We start from the raw sequence: 17336 nt of genomic DNA on the forward strand, positions 1-17336 counted from the left end.
CCTTGGGTATTTCTCAATTAGTTCGACTCTTTGAAGTCAAAGTTAGTCATGCATTGAAAAAGCTGACTTTTTCTCATTGAATTTAAAAACTGATCTTTGTGTTTAGCCATTCATCTCTTCCTGGTTGAAGAATAAAAATGAAGACAGAAAATCAGGTTGAAACTGAATGAAGCATTTTATAACAACTGACAAAAAAAACGACAACTTCCAACTGCCTCTACTGTGCAGGGTATCAGTTAAAGCAAGCTTGTGGGACGATCCAACTTTCAGTACAGTTTTTACTCTGTCTTGAAAAATAACCAAAAATAAAAATTATGGATAAAGTAAGTTCATTTCTTTAAATTGATTTTGCACATAACATAACAGCACCAGTTCAAGATAATTGGTGATGTGTTAATAATGTAGATCTAAATACGGTGGATAACAAACAGTCAGAAAGTTACCATTTACAGATGTGTTATGTAGAATCTATTCTCATAGAAGGGCTCAATAGAACCAGCTTCAATTACTCCAGAAATGACAGTTTAATATCTAAAAGGATGATTGAAAGTGAAATCATTAAAATGATAGAATAAAACATGACTGGCACAAAATGAGCATTCTATCCTTTTTTAAACACCACGAAGAATCCACTAGTAATTTGAGTTATTAATCTATATGAATCATGCACACGCTTGGGTTAACAATCAATCAAAGATATAAAAGTGGCATTGATGCTGGTAGATATATAGACAAAAGCAAATACTCTTTTAGGAAAAATGTGAGGCTCCTTGAGGGGGTGCAGAGGAGGTTTTTCAGAATTCTTGCCAGGATGAGGATTTTCGCTACAAGGTTAGGTTAGGGAAGCTGGCGTTGTTCTCCTGGGAGCAAAGGAGATTGAAAGGAAATTTGATAGAGGTGTACAAGATCATGACCGGTTTAGATAAAGTAGAAAAAGAAAAGCTGCTCTTATTAATTGATCGTACAAGGTCTAAGGGCACAAAGAGTTAAGGTTTTGTCAAGAGGTGCAGGGAGGATGTGAGGAAGAATTTTCTTATGCAGCGAGTACTAGCGACTTTGAGCCCGATGCTTATGAGGGTGATGAAAGCAAAGGTGAGTATAGAATAGTGGTTGCCACTCCCAATGGAATGCTTAGGGAGTGCTACATCTTTCATTGGCAAAGTAAATCGAGCCCTCCCTCCCACCCAATTGCCCTCTCAGGACAAAGATCCTATGGCATTATTCAAAGAAAAGCAGGGGAATTCTTCCTTGTGTCAGGCCAACATTAACCCTTCTGCCAAAGTGTAAAGCAAATTATCTGGTCAGTTATTTCAATACTGTTTGTGGGTCCTTGGGGCATGTAATTTGGCTGCCACATTTCATAAGAAAATCAGAACTAGGGACAGGAGTAGGCAATAGGCCTCATTTCCACCTTCCTACCCACTCCCCATAACTCTTCATCCCACTACTAATTAAAAACCCGTCTATCTCCTTCTTAAATTTGTTTAGTGTTCCGGTGTCCATTGCACTCTGGAGTAGAGAATTCCACAGATTCACGACCCTTTGAGTGAACTAATTCCTTCTCATTTCTGTTTACAATCTGCCACCCCTAGCCTAAAACTACGACCTCTCATTTTAGAATGCCCAACAAGGGTAAACATCCACTCTATGTCTATCCTGTCAATCCCCTTTAGCATATTATATACCATAAGGGCGGGATTCTCCGACCTCCGGCTGCCTATTTCTCGGCCGTGGGAAGTGGCGCACCGTTTGCTGGTGGCGAGATTCTCTGCTTCTGCCACTGTCAATTGGAATTCCGTTTAACGCCACCCCCACGCTGCCAGGAAACCCACGGGTGGGGGTGTGCTGCCGGCGGGACCAGAGAATCCCGTTGCCAGCGAACGGATGGAGAATTCTGGAATAGATCGCCTCATTCTTCTAAACTCCAGCGAGATTAGGCCTAAACTGCTCAATCTCTCTTCATAAGACAAGTTCCTCATCTCTGTAGTCAATCTACTGAACCTTTTAAGAACCACCTCTAATGCATTAACGCCCTTCCTCGGGTAAGGGGACCAAAACTGTGACCAGTACTCCAGATGCTGTCTCACCAATGCCATATACAGTTGCAACAGCACTTACCTACTTTTATACTCTATTCCATTAGCAATGAATGCCAAAATTCCATTTGCCTTCCTTATTACCTGCTGCACCTGCATGCTAACTTTCTGTGATTCATTTCAACAGTGATAACACTTCAAGAGTACTTCATTGGATATAAAGTGCTAAGGGATGCCCTGAGGTTGTGAAAGGTGCCATATAAATGCAGGTCTTAAAAAAAAAAAATTATGTTATGCAAAAAGAAAATTTAATTAATGATGTTAAAATGTTTAATGATGTAAGGCTGGTTTACTTTCAACAAATGTTAGCATTTTTTGTCAAATTTTATTGTATTGCATGGAAGAGCAATTACATTGCATTGTCCGTGCAATATAATACCCCTATAGGGAACAACATCTTGCGTTTGGGTAGTGCCTCCCATGTAAGAAATCCTCCCCAAAGCCTTTCACCTGAATGTAATCAGGATAACAAAAAATCCAAGAGGAGATATGAGTGACTAAAAACTTGGTTAAAGACACAGGGCAGGGCAGGATTTTCCAGCCTTCCCGCCGGGGTGCGATCACCTGGTCCTACCAAAGGTGACCTCCGCAACGGGTTTCCTGGTGGTGGGACGAACAAGCCACCCAAAATGGAGTAGACATCAGTGGGACCGGACCATAGGATCCTGCCATCGGCCAATAGCAAGCCGCTCCACCGCTGGAATACACAACGCGGGGGAGAGCCAGAGAATCCTGCCCTTAAGTCGGAAGGAGTCATCGAATTTACTGTGCAGAAGGAGGCCATTTGGCCCATCGTGTCTGCAACCTAGCCCAGTAACAACGGCAAACCCACCCAACCTTTTGGACACTAAGGGACAATTTAGCATGGCCAATCCACCTAACCTGCACATCTTGGTGGAGAAAGTGCAAACTCCACACAGGCAGGCATCCGAGGCCGGAATCGAACCCGAGTCGCTGGAGCTGTGAGGCAGTAGTGCTGACCACTGTGAAATGAAATGAAAATCGCTTATTGTCACAAGTAGGCTTCAATGAAGTTACTGTGAAAAGCCCCTAGTCGCCACATTCCGGCGCCTGTTCGGGGTGGCTGGTACGGGAATTGAACCATGCTGCTGGCCTGCTTGGTCTGCTTCAAAAGCCAGCGATTTAGCCCAGTGTGCTAACGTGCTGCCCCAAGGAGGGTCTTAAAAGAGTAGAGACAGATGGAGAGGTTTATGGAGTGAATTCAAATGCCTAGGACCAAGGTAGCTGAAAACACTGGCAAAGGGAGTGGGGATACTCAGGAGACCAGAGTTGGAGAGACTTAGATTTCTTGAAGGGTTGTAGGGATGGAGGTGATTACAGAGATATGGAAGAGCAATGACATGGAAGAATTTGAACACAAGTATGAGAATTTTAAAACTGAGACATTGGTGGACTGGGAGCCAATGTACCTCAAGGAACACAGCAATGATGGGTAAGTGGGGCTTGGTGCAGGGTTGAGATATGGGCAGCAGAGTTTTGGCACAGTTTCTATGGACAATGCAAGTGATGCTGGAAGTCGCTATAAACCATGGAGAAGTGTGATTTAGGCTAGGAGATTGTGGATTTTTATCCAGCAGTATAATGAGGCTGGGGAATTGAAAGTGAACCAAAGGAGAGTCTGAGGGTCACTGGGTAACAACATTAGGTGAGGGCAGACAGCCTGCCGGCTAGAAAACCTACATTGAATGGACCAAGTAGTAAAGCAGAGACACAGCAGATGAGTTAACATCTTGTCCATTGGAGGACTGTAATCCTGATGGCAAAATAATCCAGCAGTTCCAGGAAGTCCAGGCCATGATTTAATGGCCTCGTCGCACCCGGCTTGGTGAGGCGACAAGGCTGTTGATCTTGCGAGAGGCCTCTGACGAGATTTACGATGCTCAAAACACCTTGCGTGTTTTAATGAAATCTCATGAGATGTCACAATGCGGATCTCGCCCTCGCCAGGCAAGATCTAGATATACATATTTCAATGAGCCATTAAGCTAATTTAAATATGTCTGTGCTGTATTGTCCCGAGACCTGGGAACTATTAGCCTCGCCTGGGAGATCTCGCCACAGTGCCATTTAGCACTGGTCTACATATCCGTGAAACAGGTATACCAGCACCTTGGGGCGGTCCCCCAGGCCATTAGAGACCCCAAGTGGCCGGGCTCTGGGCAGGGTGGTATCCTGGCACTCCCGCTGGCACCTGGGCACCTTGCCACTGCCAATGTCATAAAGAAACATCGGACGGGATTCTTTGGTCTGCCAGCTACGTGTTTGTCTGCCTTGTGCCGTCCGCTGGTGGCATGATTCAAGCTTTCCACCAATTGTCAATGGTATTTCCCATTGTAACCACCACATGCCACCGCACAAAGCGCTGGTGGGGATGCATTCCCGGCAGGAAAAGTGAATCACAATGACCGGAGAATTAGGTCAGATGAACAAAATTTGGTCAAAAAGGTAGGTTTTAACGTGTGTCTCAAAGGAGGAAAGTGACATATTGTAGGGATGGATTGCCAGTGTAGAATGTAGGAGGTAATGTGGCGCAGTGGTAGCAACCCTACCTCTGAGTCAAAGGTTCCAGAGAGTTTCCCCATCAGCCAAAACCTGCAGAAGGCAATGGCAAGCCACTGCAGTGCCTTGCCAAGAATAAGAGACCATCTCATGGAGGTCCATGGCTTCCAATGACCTCTTACGACATGGCACCTGAAGAGAGAAAGAGAATATGGGAGAAGAGCCAGAACACTGCTGTGAATAAACCATGAGAGAACCATGGGAGAAAAATCCTAACGGGCATTTAAAAATATGATGTGGCTATTTTTAATTTCTTTAAACATGGCTTTTAAAAAGTATTGGAGATGGATGGAGGATTGATGGATTGAATACTTTTTGATTAGGTTAGGTGGCTGAAGGCAAGAGGTCAGGTGATGAAACCTCCAGGAATATATCCAATGATAACCCTACTCTGCACAGACAACTTTAAATTAGCAGCTTGAAGTGCAATTTGGGATAAAAGTCCCCATTATTGGGGCTGGGGGATCTTCTGCAGTGCAAGAAATGAGATCAGGGGAGAAAGGGCAAAGGATAATGACAGATGATCAACTGTAGACTTGAAGAGTAGAGGAAGCTCAGGACAAAGGTGCCAGCTTAGGAATTATCAGGTTGGTGTTACTATTTATCTGGCTGCGATAAAATAAGACTCTTTTCTCAAAATCATTTCTCAACAGCTGTTATGTGTAATTCAAACTGTGTGCAGTCACTTGACAGGCTGGACTATATTCAACCTTCCAAAGGAAATTTTAACAGAACTTAAAGAAAGTTTCCTGGCATAATTTACAAACGATGGACGATTTGAAGTGCAAAGCATTATTTGGCAATGTCCACTTCCTCTTTCTTAGCAGAATTAAACCAAAATAGAACTTATGTTTACTTCACATAGTAACTTGTCCATCAGTAAATAAGTAACATTCCCAGCACCTGTTGGGTAGCTACTTTAAAGCAAATGCTACATTTTTGAACATAGCACAAAGAAGCATTGCCACTGTTGAAATCGGTTACAACTTAATTTTATGTCATACTGTTATGCATTGTGCTACTTTGAAGAAATTATCTCGCCAGGGTTCACATTGTATTTGAGGTAGACACAAATCTGAGGTAGGCATAGATTCATTTATGCGAAATTCGTATTTCTACAACTTTAACAAAGACAAGCGAGCTTCCTCCTCATTGGGATGATGAACAAAAAGTATCCCAAAGGTCTGTTGTTATGTTCTTTGTTGGTGTCATTCATTGGATTTTTAAAATTTGGGTTTGGGATGTGGACAATGCTGGCTAAGCTACATTTATTGTACACTCCAAGATACCCTGAAAAGGTGGTGGCTGGTGGAGGGAGTGCTTTTAACACCGATAACTTAAATTTATTTAGCATCTTTACACAGTAAAATATCGAAAGGCACTTTACAGCAGCATTTGACAACGAGCCACAGAAATATTCGGATAAATGATGAGAATCTTGGCCTCAGAGGTAGGTTTTAAGGAGCATCTTAATGAACTTTACAGAGTTGGATGGGTTTAGGGAAGGGATTCCAGAGTTACAGACGTAGGCAGCTAGTTGAGTGTTGAAAATTAGGGATGTGTAAAAAGCCAGTATTGGAAGAGCACACGGATTAGTGGAGGGTTGTAGAGCTGGAGGTAGTGACAGAGATAGTGAGGGGGTGAGACCATGAAGGGACATGGAAACAAGGATTCATGCTCCAAAAACTCCTGCAGTTCTTGGGCAGAGGATGCTCTGGGAATGATGTGTGGCAAGTAATGCCAGGATATTGATTCAATGAGGAAACAGTGATATGCCCATTTAGTATTAATGGTTTCTACTTGCAGGGTAACTGGGTGGTTCCTACCAAGGGTCTGTGGTGATGTGCATCAATGTAAATACATGTAGGCCAACTAGACACCAGAGGGAGCACCGGAGACATCACACACACACACTCAGCCAATGGATCAGTTAGATAGGAGACGACCAATGGACATTCACGATACACAAGGAGGTGACACGACCACAGGAGGGCATTACACCAACCCATATATAAAGGACACCACACACATGATCTGCCTCTTTCCAGTGGAGACAGTCAGTGAGAACAGACACAGGGTTGATTCAATATTACACCCACCACATGGATTGCAGCAGCTGGTTAGTCAGTCTGGGTAGCTATAGTAGGATTAGCAGTAGAGTCGAACCCGAGTAATCGAAGTGTAAATAGTTTAATAGATGTGTTGAAGTTATCGCCACGTCTGAACCTTCCTTTGTCAAGTGCACCACAAGGAAGCCGCTTATGTTACACCTACAACATAACAAATCATGGTAAGCAGTGAACTGTTTCAGTCCACATAGCCATACCTCAGTGTACAGTGACAACCAGCAATACCCAGGCAAGATGTTTGAGATCCGGGTTCCGCAGCAGCTCCAGTACCACGGCGATCTCCGTGAAAACTGGCGGGCATTCCGGCAAAAGTTTGAAATCTTCCTGGTGGCAGCCGAACTAGAAGAAGTGGCTGATCCTGAAAAAACAGAGCTTCTCCTCACCATCGCCAATGCCAGAGCAGAAGAAATCTTTTAAAAATTCAAGTTCTCCAAGGGGCAAAACAGGAGCGACTTCCAGGCAGTCCTGGACAAATTCAGCAAATACTGAGGAAAACACACTCCAACCAGCAAGTAAAGGTAAGAGAAGCGCCAGTACTCACCACGATTCCGAAGTCCTGGAGCAGAGAACGATTTTGATCGACGGCCATCTTTCTAAAGGGACTGTAGTTGCGTGAGAAGCGCACAGAGCGGGAAGGTCCGTTTGCGTATGCGCGAGAAGCCACGCATGCGCAATTGCAAAAATGGCCCAAAGTAAAGGAACAGCGATTTACGCATGCGCAATTGCTTCCTAAGTGCTGCGTCATGACGTCAGAGGCCCCGGACCACGCCCATTTAAAGGGGAAACGTCCCAAATCAAAGAAAAAATATTTTAAAGCGGTAAAACAACCTTCCTTCACCTGGAATGACAGCACAATGCCTCAAATTGAACCAGGGAATGAGATTAACCTCCGAAGAACACTGCAACAAGCAGTTACCTACGCCCAAACCGATGATTCCGACCTTGAATACTTCTATACCGTCCTTTACATTTTCTCTGGACCTCGCGAGCCCAATGCCAGCTCCGACGCAAACAGTGATAATATGGTCCTAGAAGACAGCGACTCAAACGAACCTTTCACCTTGGGAGGCTACACCAGTACCAAATCCAAACCACAACTAGACGTGTTGCACATTGGCGACCCCCGTATTGAATCCGACGCAGACGCGGATTCGTTCTTCGGATTTGAGGATCTTCAGCCCAGCAGATATGACATCCCAACTCGTGAGTGCAGGATGATGCTGCAGCCTGAAATTAAGAGACAGAGAGCTGTACACGCCCACAGAGAGCGGCCTGCTGCCACACAGAGCGTGGTCCATGCACCGCTCAGGGTTCCCAACTCTATGAAAGAAGACACGCAAGACCCCACACCGCAGTCCTTGCATAAACAAGAAGTGACTCCGGTGTCACAAACCTCCGCAGCGAGCTCGTGGACAGCCTCCACGATAGAAGCAACGCAAGACTCTGATGCACAGTCCTTGCAGGAACAAGACCATGAGGGTCTAGCAACCTCCTCTGACCAACTAGCAGCAGACGATGCAAGTCTGCCATGCACAAGTAAACAGCAAGAAGACTATGACAGTCTACCACTCCAGTGCTCAGCAGGACGACCATGACGGTCTACCATGCTAAAGTGCAGAACAAAGCGACGATGACAGTCCAAGCCCAAATGAAGGATAACAGCAAGACAATGACAGTCCACCCACATTGTTTGCGCCAACAGATGAAGACTCTGACAATTTACCCAACCCAAGTGAACAACAAGCAGCTACTGAGGCTCTACTCACGGTATGTGAGACGAGTGACGACAGCATCCCACTTCACATAACAAATCAGGGTCTCCACCCAAAATGTTAACCTACCTTTTCTCCTTACAGGTGTCGTTGAAAATGCTGTACATTTCCAGTGTTTTCTGTTGAGGTTATTTAACACAACATTTGAACAAGCTGCAAGCCAATTTGGCAACATGTACAACACTTCAGCAAGAGTTTGAAAGCACTGATGGTCCTACTGGCAGATGATAAATCCACTGTGAGAGGTCATTGTTAGAGGTTAGGGAGAAGAAGGGGGAGAATTGTCATCCCTTTGGAAAGGTCAACTTATAAAGACCCATTAAAGAGGGAAGTGATATTTGAAAGATCAGATAACCGTGAAATAGAAGAAGGTGATAAGAGGAAAGTTGAAGATTTTATCAGCATATGACACATGAAAAAAGTTAAGTACAATATATGTTCGGGATGAAGGATCGCATGTAACAATATAACTATATTCATTAAGTGAGAATAAATATTAATATCAATAGTTAATAGCAAGTTTTAGAATTTGAAGGAAATGTATTACAAACACAGACTACATCATCCCAGATTTTTATTAGAAACATGCTCGGATTTTCAATAAATTCATCCAGGAAGCTTAGTGGAGGGAGTGGGGGGTTGTTGCTAGGAATTCTATTTTGCACTCTCTGATGGTGCTGGGCTATAAACCTATCACATATTCTTTTAAAACAACAGCTCTTTTTGAAGAGTTAAGCTCTGTTAATTTATTTAGGTGCTTTTGCTTGAAGATTGAAATGTGTAAACTCAAAGAAAGAGCAACATTGCAGGGGTCAGGAGGTGAGGATGTTCCAAGTTGTTACCTCAGTTGTTCACTTCCCAAACTTTCTCTTCAGACAATAGTTTATATAACTGTTATATTATTTAGTGATTATCCTTTTGCAAATACACTTCTGGGGGAGTCAAAATTAAAAGCCATAAATATAAGTTAGACACTAATAAATCTAACAAAGTACTCAGGAGAAACATCTTTACCCAGAAAGTGGGAAGAATGTAGAACTCACTACCATAGGAATAATTGAAGCGAATAGCATAGGTTCATTTAAAATGAAGCTGGATGACTACATGGGGGAGAATTAAATGAAGATTATAGGGTTAGATGAAATCAGGTGGGAGGAGGCTTATGTGGAACATAAGCCCCAACAGAGATCGGTTGAGCCAAATCCCTGCTTCTGTGCTGTAAATTCTACGTAATTCTATGGGGTTAGAAAGAAAAATTTGCATTTATATAACACCTTTAGCAACCTCAGAATGTCCCAAGGTGCTTCACACCCAATGAAGTGTGTTTGACAGATCAGCTATTGTATTGTTGGGAAATGCAGCAGCTAATTTGTGCACAGCAATATCCAACAAACAGCAATGTGATTAATGATCAGAAAATGGTGTGGATTTTAATTCCATCCGTAGGATGAATTAGCAAAAGGCAGAACATGTTCACCCCATCCCTCCCGACTCACGCACCTCATCCCCATTCCTCAAGGCAAGAAACCTGATCCGTTTCAAAGGCTATGCCAGTGGTAGCCATAACTTCAGCTGCCTGGACCCCATACTGACATTTCCTCCATAAGGCCCTCCTCAGCCTCTCAACAACCCCCTCCTTCAATGCACTCCTTAAAACTCACCTCAGGGCCTCAGTTTCATATAAGTGTCACCTGTAATGGCATGTGTGATTGTGCACCACTCCACTCCCTAAATGCTGTACTGGGAATATCAGCCTAGATTTATTTTGTGAGACATAAACTCAAACCTTCTGACTGACAGGCAAGTGTGCTACTAAGTGAGGCTGATGCCCAATAAAAACATTGCAGATGACCATGATGTGGAGATGCCGGCTTTGGACTGGGGTGAACACAGTAAGAAGTCTTAAACACCAGGTTAAAGTCCAACAGGTTTGTTTCAAACACTAGCTTTCGGAGCACTGCTCCTTCCTCAGGGGCAGTGCTCCGAAAGCTAGTGTTTGAAACAAACCTGTTGGACTTTAACCTGCTGTTGTAAGATTTCTTATTGAAGATGACAGCTGTGAAGGGCCGGGGAGCAGATCAGGTTACAAGTTGTAACTTTTTTGATGACTATTGGCTTTTTCCAAATACTTTTTGCAAAGAGCTTCCTGTTCCATGTCTTTTTTCAAACGCTCCTCCACCCCTCCCCTTTACCCCTGCGCTGTCACCGACTCTGCTCCAGAAGTTCCAAGGGTGATGGCTCCTTTAAGGGACGTCGGGTCGGAAGTGACGCGATTGCGTCGGAAATCTCCCCGTTGGTGCTGGTGGAGGAGAGAGGGTTGGCGACAATGAGCGTGCCGGCTTTCATCGACATCACCGAGGAGGATCAGGTGAGCCAGCTGGCCACTGCGCCGCTTTATGTCGGCGAGAGCAGCCGGATGCATCCTCCCCGCAGGGTTTAGTGGCGAAAGGCCGGGCCCCATCTAGCCGCTGGGCTTGAGGCCGCTACGCACGTGTGGGGTCGGGGTTTGCCGCTGGTCGGTGAGGAGAGGGGCTGGAGCGGGGCGGGGCGGGGGGGGGGGGGGGGGGGAATAGGCGAGAAGGGTCTGGTCCAGGGACTTTGATGTTTAAAAAAACCCTGCCTCTTGGAGACGGCAGCCTGTCATATTTCAAATGAAAAGAAAGATTTGCATTTCTGTAGCGCCTGTCATCTGAGGACACCATAACAGCACTTTACAAAGTAATGAAGTGCTTTTTGAAGTGATAGAATTTACAATGCAGAAGGAGGCCATTCGGTCCATCGAGTCTGCACTGGCCCTTGGAAAGAACACCCTACTTAAATCCACACCTCCATCCTGTCCCTGTAACCCAGTAACCCCACCTAAAAGTAATCACTATTGCAGGAAATGAGGCAGCCAATTTGTACCCAGCAAGCTGCCACAAACATGTGACAGTGACCAGGTAATCTGTTTTTATAATGTTGATTGAGGAATGACTATTAGGCCTGACAACAGTATAACTTTCCCTGCTGTTTGAAATAGGGCCACAGAATATTTTGTACCCACCAGTATTAAATGCAAATCTTATATTTATGGTATTTTATATTTTATGCATGATACCTTTGTAGGACTGCATGAAGTAGAAAAGTACTGTCATCTTCTATTGCATGGAGCCATCTCTCTGACTCTGTTTTTCTCTCCAGACCCACCATTCTTTAGTTAATTTATTTGTCGCTACAGCATTGCAACTTTTACAGATTGGACCCAGAATATTGATTTGTAATGTAGAGATCTTTAGAAGTCAAAAATTGGCTTTTGTCCATTGTATAGCATTGTGGCTGTTTGCAAAGTTATGAAAGTTGAAATGAGGCTGTGCATGAGCAAGGCCAATTATAGTACATAGAAACAAAAAACGAGCAGATGAGTGGGACTGTTTGGGTCGCTTATTCAAAATGTTGGCACAAGCACAATGTGCTGAATGGCCTCCTGTGTGGTTTGAAAGGCAGTTAGGCTCAAGAGTTCTATGATTTATATACTCCATATGAACAGAAATTCTAAACCTAAATCTCTATTGTGTTCCCAGTTGCCTTCCCCTGTACGTCTACCATGTCTTATCATTCTTCTCAAAGAATGCTCTGATTTTAAGATCTTAGTGTTTTACAACTGCATTCTGTGCAGTAATACGATATGGTTTCTACTTGATTGGTAATTTTAATTGAGATGTACTATGCTGCCTCAATGCAACCTTTTGGTACCACACACTTTATCAGTTTTGTAGCTTACTGCAGTAACCATTTGTCTTTAACTAGATTGGCATGGACAAACATACAAAAAATAGTTGTATAGTTAGGGGAACAGACAAGTGTTTCTGTGACAACAGGCATGAATCCAGTTTGGTATGTTGCTTCCTTGGTGCCAGGGTCAAGGATGTCGTTGGGAGTTGCAGAGAACTCAAGGGGGAGGGTGAACAGCCAGAAACCCTGGCTCATATTGGTATCAGTGGCACAAGTAGAAAGACAAATAAGTTCCTTCTGGAAGATTTTGGGGAGCTAGGTAGTAATCTCTGATAACTCAGGTGCTGTGAACATAGAAATAGGAGGATAGAGCAGATGAACGTGTGTTCAGAGAGATGGCAGAGGGGGGAAAGCTGTGAATTCCTGGGACATTAGGACCAGATCTGAGGGTGGGGTGAGAATAGTTTTATAAATTGGAAATCAAATATTGGCAGACAGCACGGTAGCACAATGGTTAGCACAGTTGCTTCATAGCTCCAGTGTCCCAGGTTCGATTCCCGACTTGGGTCACTGTCTGCGGAGTCTGCACGTTATCCCCGTTTCTGCGTGGGTTTCCTCCGGTTTCCTCCCACAGTCCAAAGATGTGCAGGTTAGGTGGATTGGCCATGCTAAATTGCCCTTAGTGTCCAAAAAGGGGGGTGGGTTTACTGGGTTACGGCGATAGGGTGGAGGTGTGGGCTTGGGTAGGGTGCTCTTTCCAAGGGCCGGTGCAGACTTGATGGGCCAAATGGCCTCCTTCTGCACTGTTAAATTCTTATGATTCTCTGAAAACTAACAACAATGGACTGCATTAAAAAAAAAAAAATGGTGGTGTTACAGTTGAACTACATTCCCAAGAGCGGGAAAATTGGACAACCTGGAGCTGCCTGGATGATGAAAGAGGATGCATATGACCAATGTTAGGTTGTTGATATGAGTGAGAAACAGGCAGAATATAGAAAGTTCAGAAATTTTTAAAAATGGGGCAGAGAGTGAAAAGAGATTGGCAGCTAACATAAAGGGTGATACAAAAGTCTTACACAAGCATGTAAATAGTGGAAGGGTAGGACTGATTAGAGACTAAAAATGGGATCTGGGATGGCTGAGGTAACAAATAAGTTCTTTGCACCTGTCTTTACCAAACGGCACAAAGGTGTTTTGGATTAAATTGTTTGGTGATGGGTGCAATGATTAATATGCATGTGAAATTTTATCACTTGCAAAAGCTGTTGTAAAAATGCTGTCAATAGAAATCCTTTAAGAGAAGCAGTTATTAAATGTGAGCTTGCACGTTTCATTTTGGTTTCCAGTCAACTAGAAATTAGCAGTGAAATTGTTCATAAATCCAAACTATCAGACAGCACAACCTGGTGTCTTTTGATTGAAAGAGAAAACAAGTTGAGATTATAAAACGTTGGGGGGAGGTGGTTGCTTGTAAAGTGTACAATCGGGCATTATAATATTGTGATCTTAAGGATATCAATATACTGCAGGTTACTTCCATACTTGTACTGAGTCAGCATGGCTTTGTCAAAGGGAGGTCATGTCTGACATATCTGTTAGAGTTCTTTGAGGAGGTAACAAGGAAGTTAGACAAAGGAGAACTAGTGGACGTGATTTATTTAGATTTCCAAAAGGCCTTTGACAAGGAGCCGCATAGGAGATTGTTAAATAAGTTAAGAGCCCATGGTGTTCAGGGAAGATTCTGGCATGGATAGAGGATTAACCAACTGGCAGAAGGCAGAGAGTGGGGATAAAGGGGTCTTTTTCAGGAAGGCAGACGGTGACTAGTGGTGTGCCTCAGGGGTCTGTGCTGGGACCACAATTTTTCACAATATACATTAATGATCTAGAAGAAGGAACTGAAGGCACTGTTGCTAAGTTTGCAGTTGATACAAAGATCTGTAGAGGGACAGGTAGTATTGAGGAAGCAAGGGGGCTGCAGAAGGATTTGGACAAGCTAGGAGAGTGGGCAATGAAGTGGCAAATGAAATACAATGCGGAAAAATGTGAGGTTGTGCACTTTGGAAGGAGGAATTTAGGCATAGACTATTTTCTAAATGGGGAATTGCTTAGGAAATCAGAAGCACAAAGGGACTAGGGAGTCCTTGTTCACGATTCACTTCAGGTTAACATGCAGGTTCAGTCGGCAGTTAAGAAGGCAAATGCAATGTTAACATTCTTGTCAAGAGGGCTGGAATACAAGACCTGGGATGTACTTCTGAGGCTGTATAAGGCTCTGGTCAGACCCCATTTGCAATATTGTGAGCAGTTTTGGGCCCCGTATCTAAGGAAGGAAGTGCTGGCCTTGAAAAGCGTCCAGAGGAGGTTCACAAGAATGATCTCTGGAATGAAGAACTTGTCGTATGAGGAATGGTTGAGGATTCTGGGTCTTACTCGTTGGAGTTTAGAAGGATGAGAGGGGATCTTATTGAAACCTACAGGATACTGCGAGGCCTGGATAAAGAGTGGATGTGGAGAGGATGTTTCCACTTGTAGGAGAAACTAGAACCAGAGGACACCATCTCAGACTAAAGGGACGATCCTTTAAATCAGATGAGGAGGAATTTTTTCAGCCAGAGGATGGTGAATCTGTGGAACTCTTTTCCGCAGAAGATTGTGGAGGCCAAATCACTGAGTGTCTTTAAGACGGAGATAATTAGGTTCTTGATTAATAAGAGGATCAGGGGTTATGGGGAGAAGGCAGGAGAATGGGGATGAGAAAATACATCCATGATTGAATGGTGGAGCAGACTCGATGGGCCGAGTGGCCTAATTCTGCTCCTCTGTCTTATGGTCTTGTAAATAATATGGAGAAAGAAGGGGCTTCGAGTCTGGCCATTTCCTGAGGCTGAACCAGACATCTTGTAAACTTAGTAAATATCACAGCTTGGAACGAAATACGATACCAAGTATTGGAGACTATGCCATGGTGAATAACCACACAAACCCCATACCACTACATAGTCTGAATGCATAACTGGCATGGGTATCCCACTCAGAGAGAAGGCCAGCCGTATGTTAGCTCATCAGTTGAGGCAGCAGGCAACCTCTCAAGAGATTATTCAGGTTAGGGATTCGAGTGGTAGTTTGGTTTCTGCTCTGGATAGGTCGAAGCCCGGGGAGGGGGACGGGCATGTCAACGTTTTTAGATGGGTTTGAAATTCCAGAGATGGGAGTTGAGAGACGGGAAGAGTTGGAGGCCCCAAGGAGATTCTGACTGGTATTGGGCGGATGCAAGCGGACAAAGTACCTGGGCCAGTGAAATTCTGTAAGAAGTTTGCGGATCAGTTGGTTCCATTGCTGGTAGATATGTTTAATGATTGTCTCGGGGATCCCTGCCTGCTACACTCTGACCGGCCTCCATTTCACTGCTGTTGAAAAAGGATAAGGACCCGATGGGAATGTGAGTTATATTGACCGGATTGCAAACATGCCCCCACAGCTACCAAACCAGGACCCTGCCAGACACTACCCTGGAATCGTAACCAGTGCCCTGGTCCCTGCCGGCACCCAGCCCCCGCCAGACGCAACCACCTACCTTCCACAAGGGCTGACTTCTCCCATTGGATCCGGGGGTCATCCAGCCGCAGCCACCGACCGAGGAAGCGAGGGAGATTGGGTGGTCTGCAGATGAGACTGAAGCAATGCGGTTTCAAGACTCCTCGCCCCAGCATACTCTGGCAAATGTCCAAGCGATCGAAAACAAGCTGGATGAACTTACCGCTAGACTTGTCTCTCAGAGGGAAGTAAGAGACTGTTGTGTCCTCTGTTTCACAGAGACATGGCTCACCCCCGCCTCACAGGATTGTGCCATACAACATGAAGGCTTCTCAATTCATTGGGCGGACCGCACCGCGTCATCAGGCAAAGCGAAGGGTGGAGGGGTTTGCCTCCTCAATCAACTCCTCCTGGTGCTGGTTGTGGTGTCGCTGGCGACCTACTGCTCCCCGGACCTGGAATACCTGACCGTGAAGTGCCGCCCATACTATCTTCCACGTGAGTTCACTTCAGCCATTATCACAGCGGTCTACATCCCACCCCAGGCAGAAGTGAAGAAGGCGTTGGACGAACTGTACACAGTTACAAACTATTACGAAACCGAACACCCGGAGGTCTTTGAGGAGGTGACCAAGCATGTGGATGAAGGTAAAGCAGTGGATGTAGTGTACATGGATTTTAGTAAGGCATTTGATAAAGTTCCCCATGGTAGGCTTCTGCACAAAGTAAGGAGGCATGGGATAGTGGGAAATTTGGCCAGTTGGATAACGAACTGGCTAACCGATAGAAGTCAGAGAGTGGTGGTGGATGGCAAATATTCAGCCTGGATCCCAGTTACCAGTGGTGTACCGCAGGGATCAGTTCTGGGTCCTCTGCTGTTTGTGATTTTCATTAATGACTTGGATGAGGGAGTTGAAGGGTGGGTCAGTAAATTTGCAGACGATACGAAGATTGGTGGAGTTGTGGATAGTAAGGAGGGCTGTTGTCGGCTGCAAAGAGACATAGATAGGATGCAGAGCTGGGCTGAGAAGTGGCAGATGGAGTTTAACCCTGAAAAGTGTGAGGTTGTCCATTTTGGAAGGACAAATATGAATGCGGAATACAGGGTTAACGGTAGAGTTCTTGGCATTGTGGAGGAGCAGAGAGACCTTGGGGTCTATGTTCATACATCTTTGAAAGTTGCCACTCAAGTGGATAGAGCTGTGAAGAAGGCCTATGGTGTGCTCGCGTTCATTAACAGAGGGATTGAATTTAAGAGCCGTGAGGTGATGATGCAGCTGTACAAAACTTTGGTAAGGCCACATTTGGAGTACTGTGTACAGTTCTGGTCGCCTCATTTTAGGAAGGATGTGGAAGCTCTGGAAAAGGTGCAAAGAAGATTTACCAGGATGTTGCTTGGAATGGAGAGTAGGTCTTACGAGGAAAGGTTGAGGGTGCTAGGCCTTTTCTCATTAGAGCGGAGAAGGATGAGGGGCGACTTGATAGAGGTTTATAAGATGATCAGGGGA

The 17336-nt window shown here is 44.7% G+C and overlaps 1 protein-coding gene across 1 annotated transcript in view; it reads left to right on the top strand.

Moving 5' to 3' along the window:
* The first annotated feature begins 10840 nt into the window (after positions 1–10840).
* eif3m (eukaryotic translation initiation factor 3, subunit M) overlaps positions 10841–17336 on the top strand; it is a 64941-nt gene continuing 58445 nt past the window's right edge. The window contains exon 1 of the mRNA XM_072466264.1: positions 10841–10945. Coding sequence (XP_072322365.1) covers positions 10904–10945 — 42 coding nt within the window. The 5' untranslated portion in view covers positions 10841–10903. The remainder of the gene's footprint in view (positions 10946–17336) is intronic.

The sequence above is a fragment of the Scyliorhinus torazame genome, chromosome 10, assembly GCF_047496885.1.
Source record: "Scyliorhinus torazame isolate Kashiwa2021f chromosome 10, sScyTor2.1, whole genome shotgun sequence".
NCBI lineage: Eukaryota > Metazoa > Chordata > Chondrichthyes > Carcharhiniformes > Scyliorhinidae > Scyliorhinus > Scyliorhinus torazame.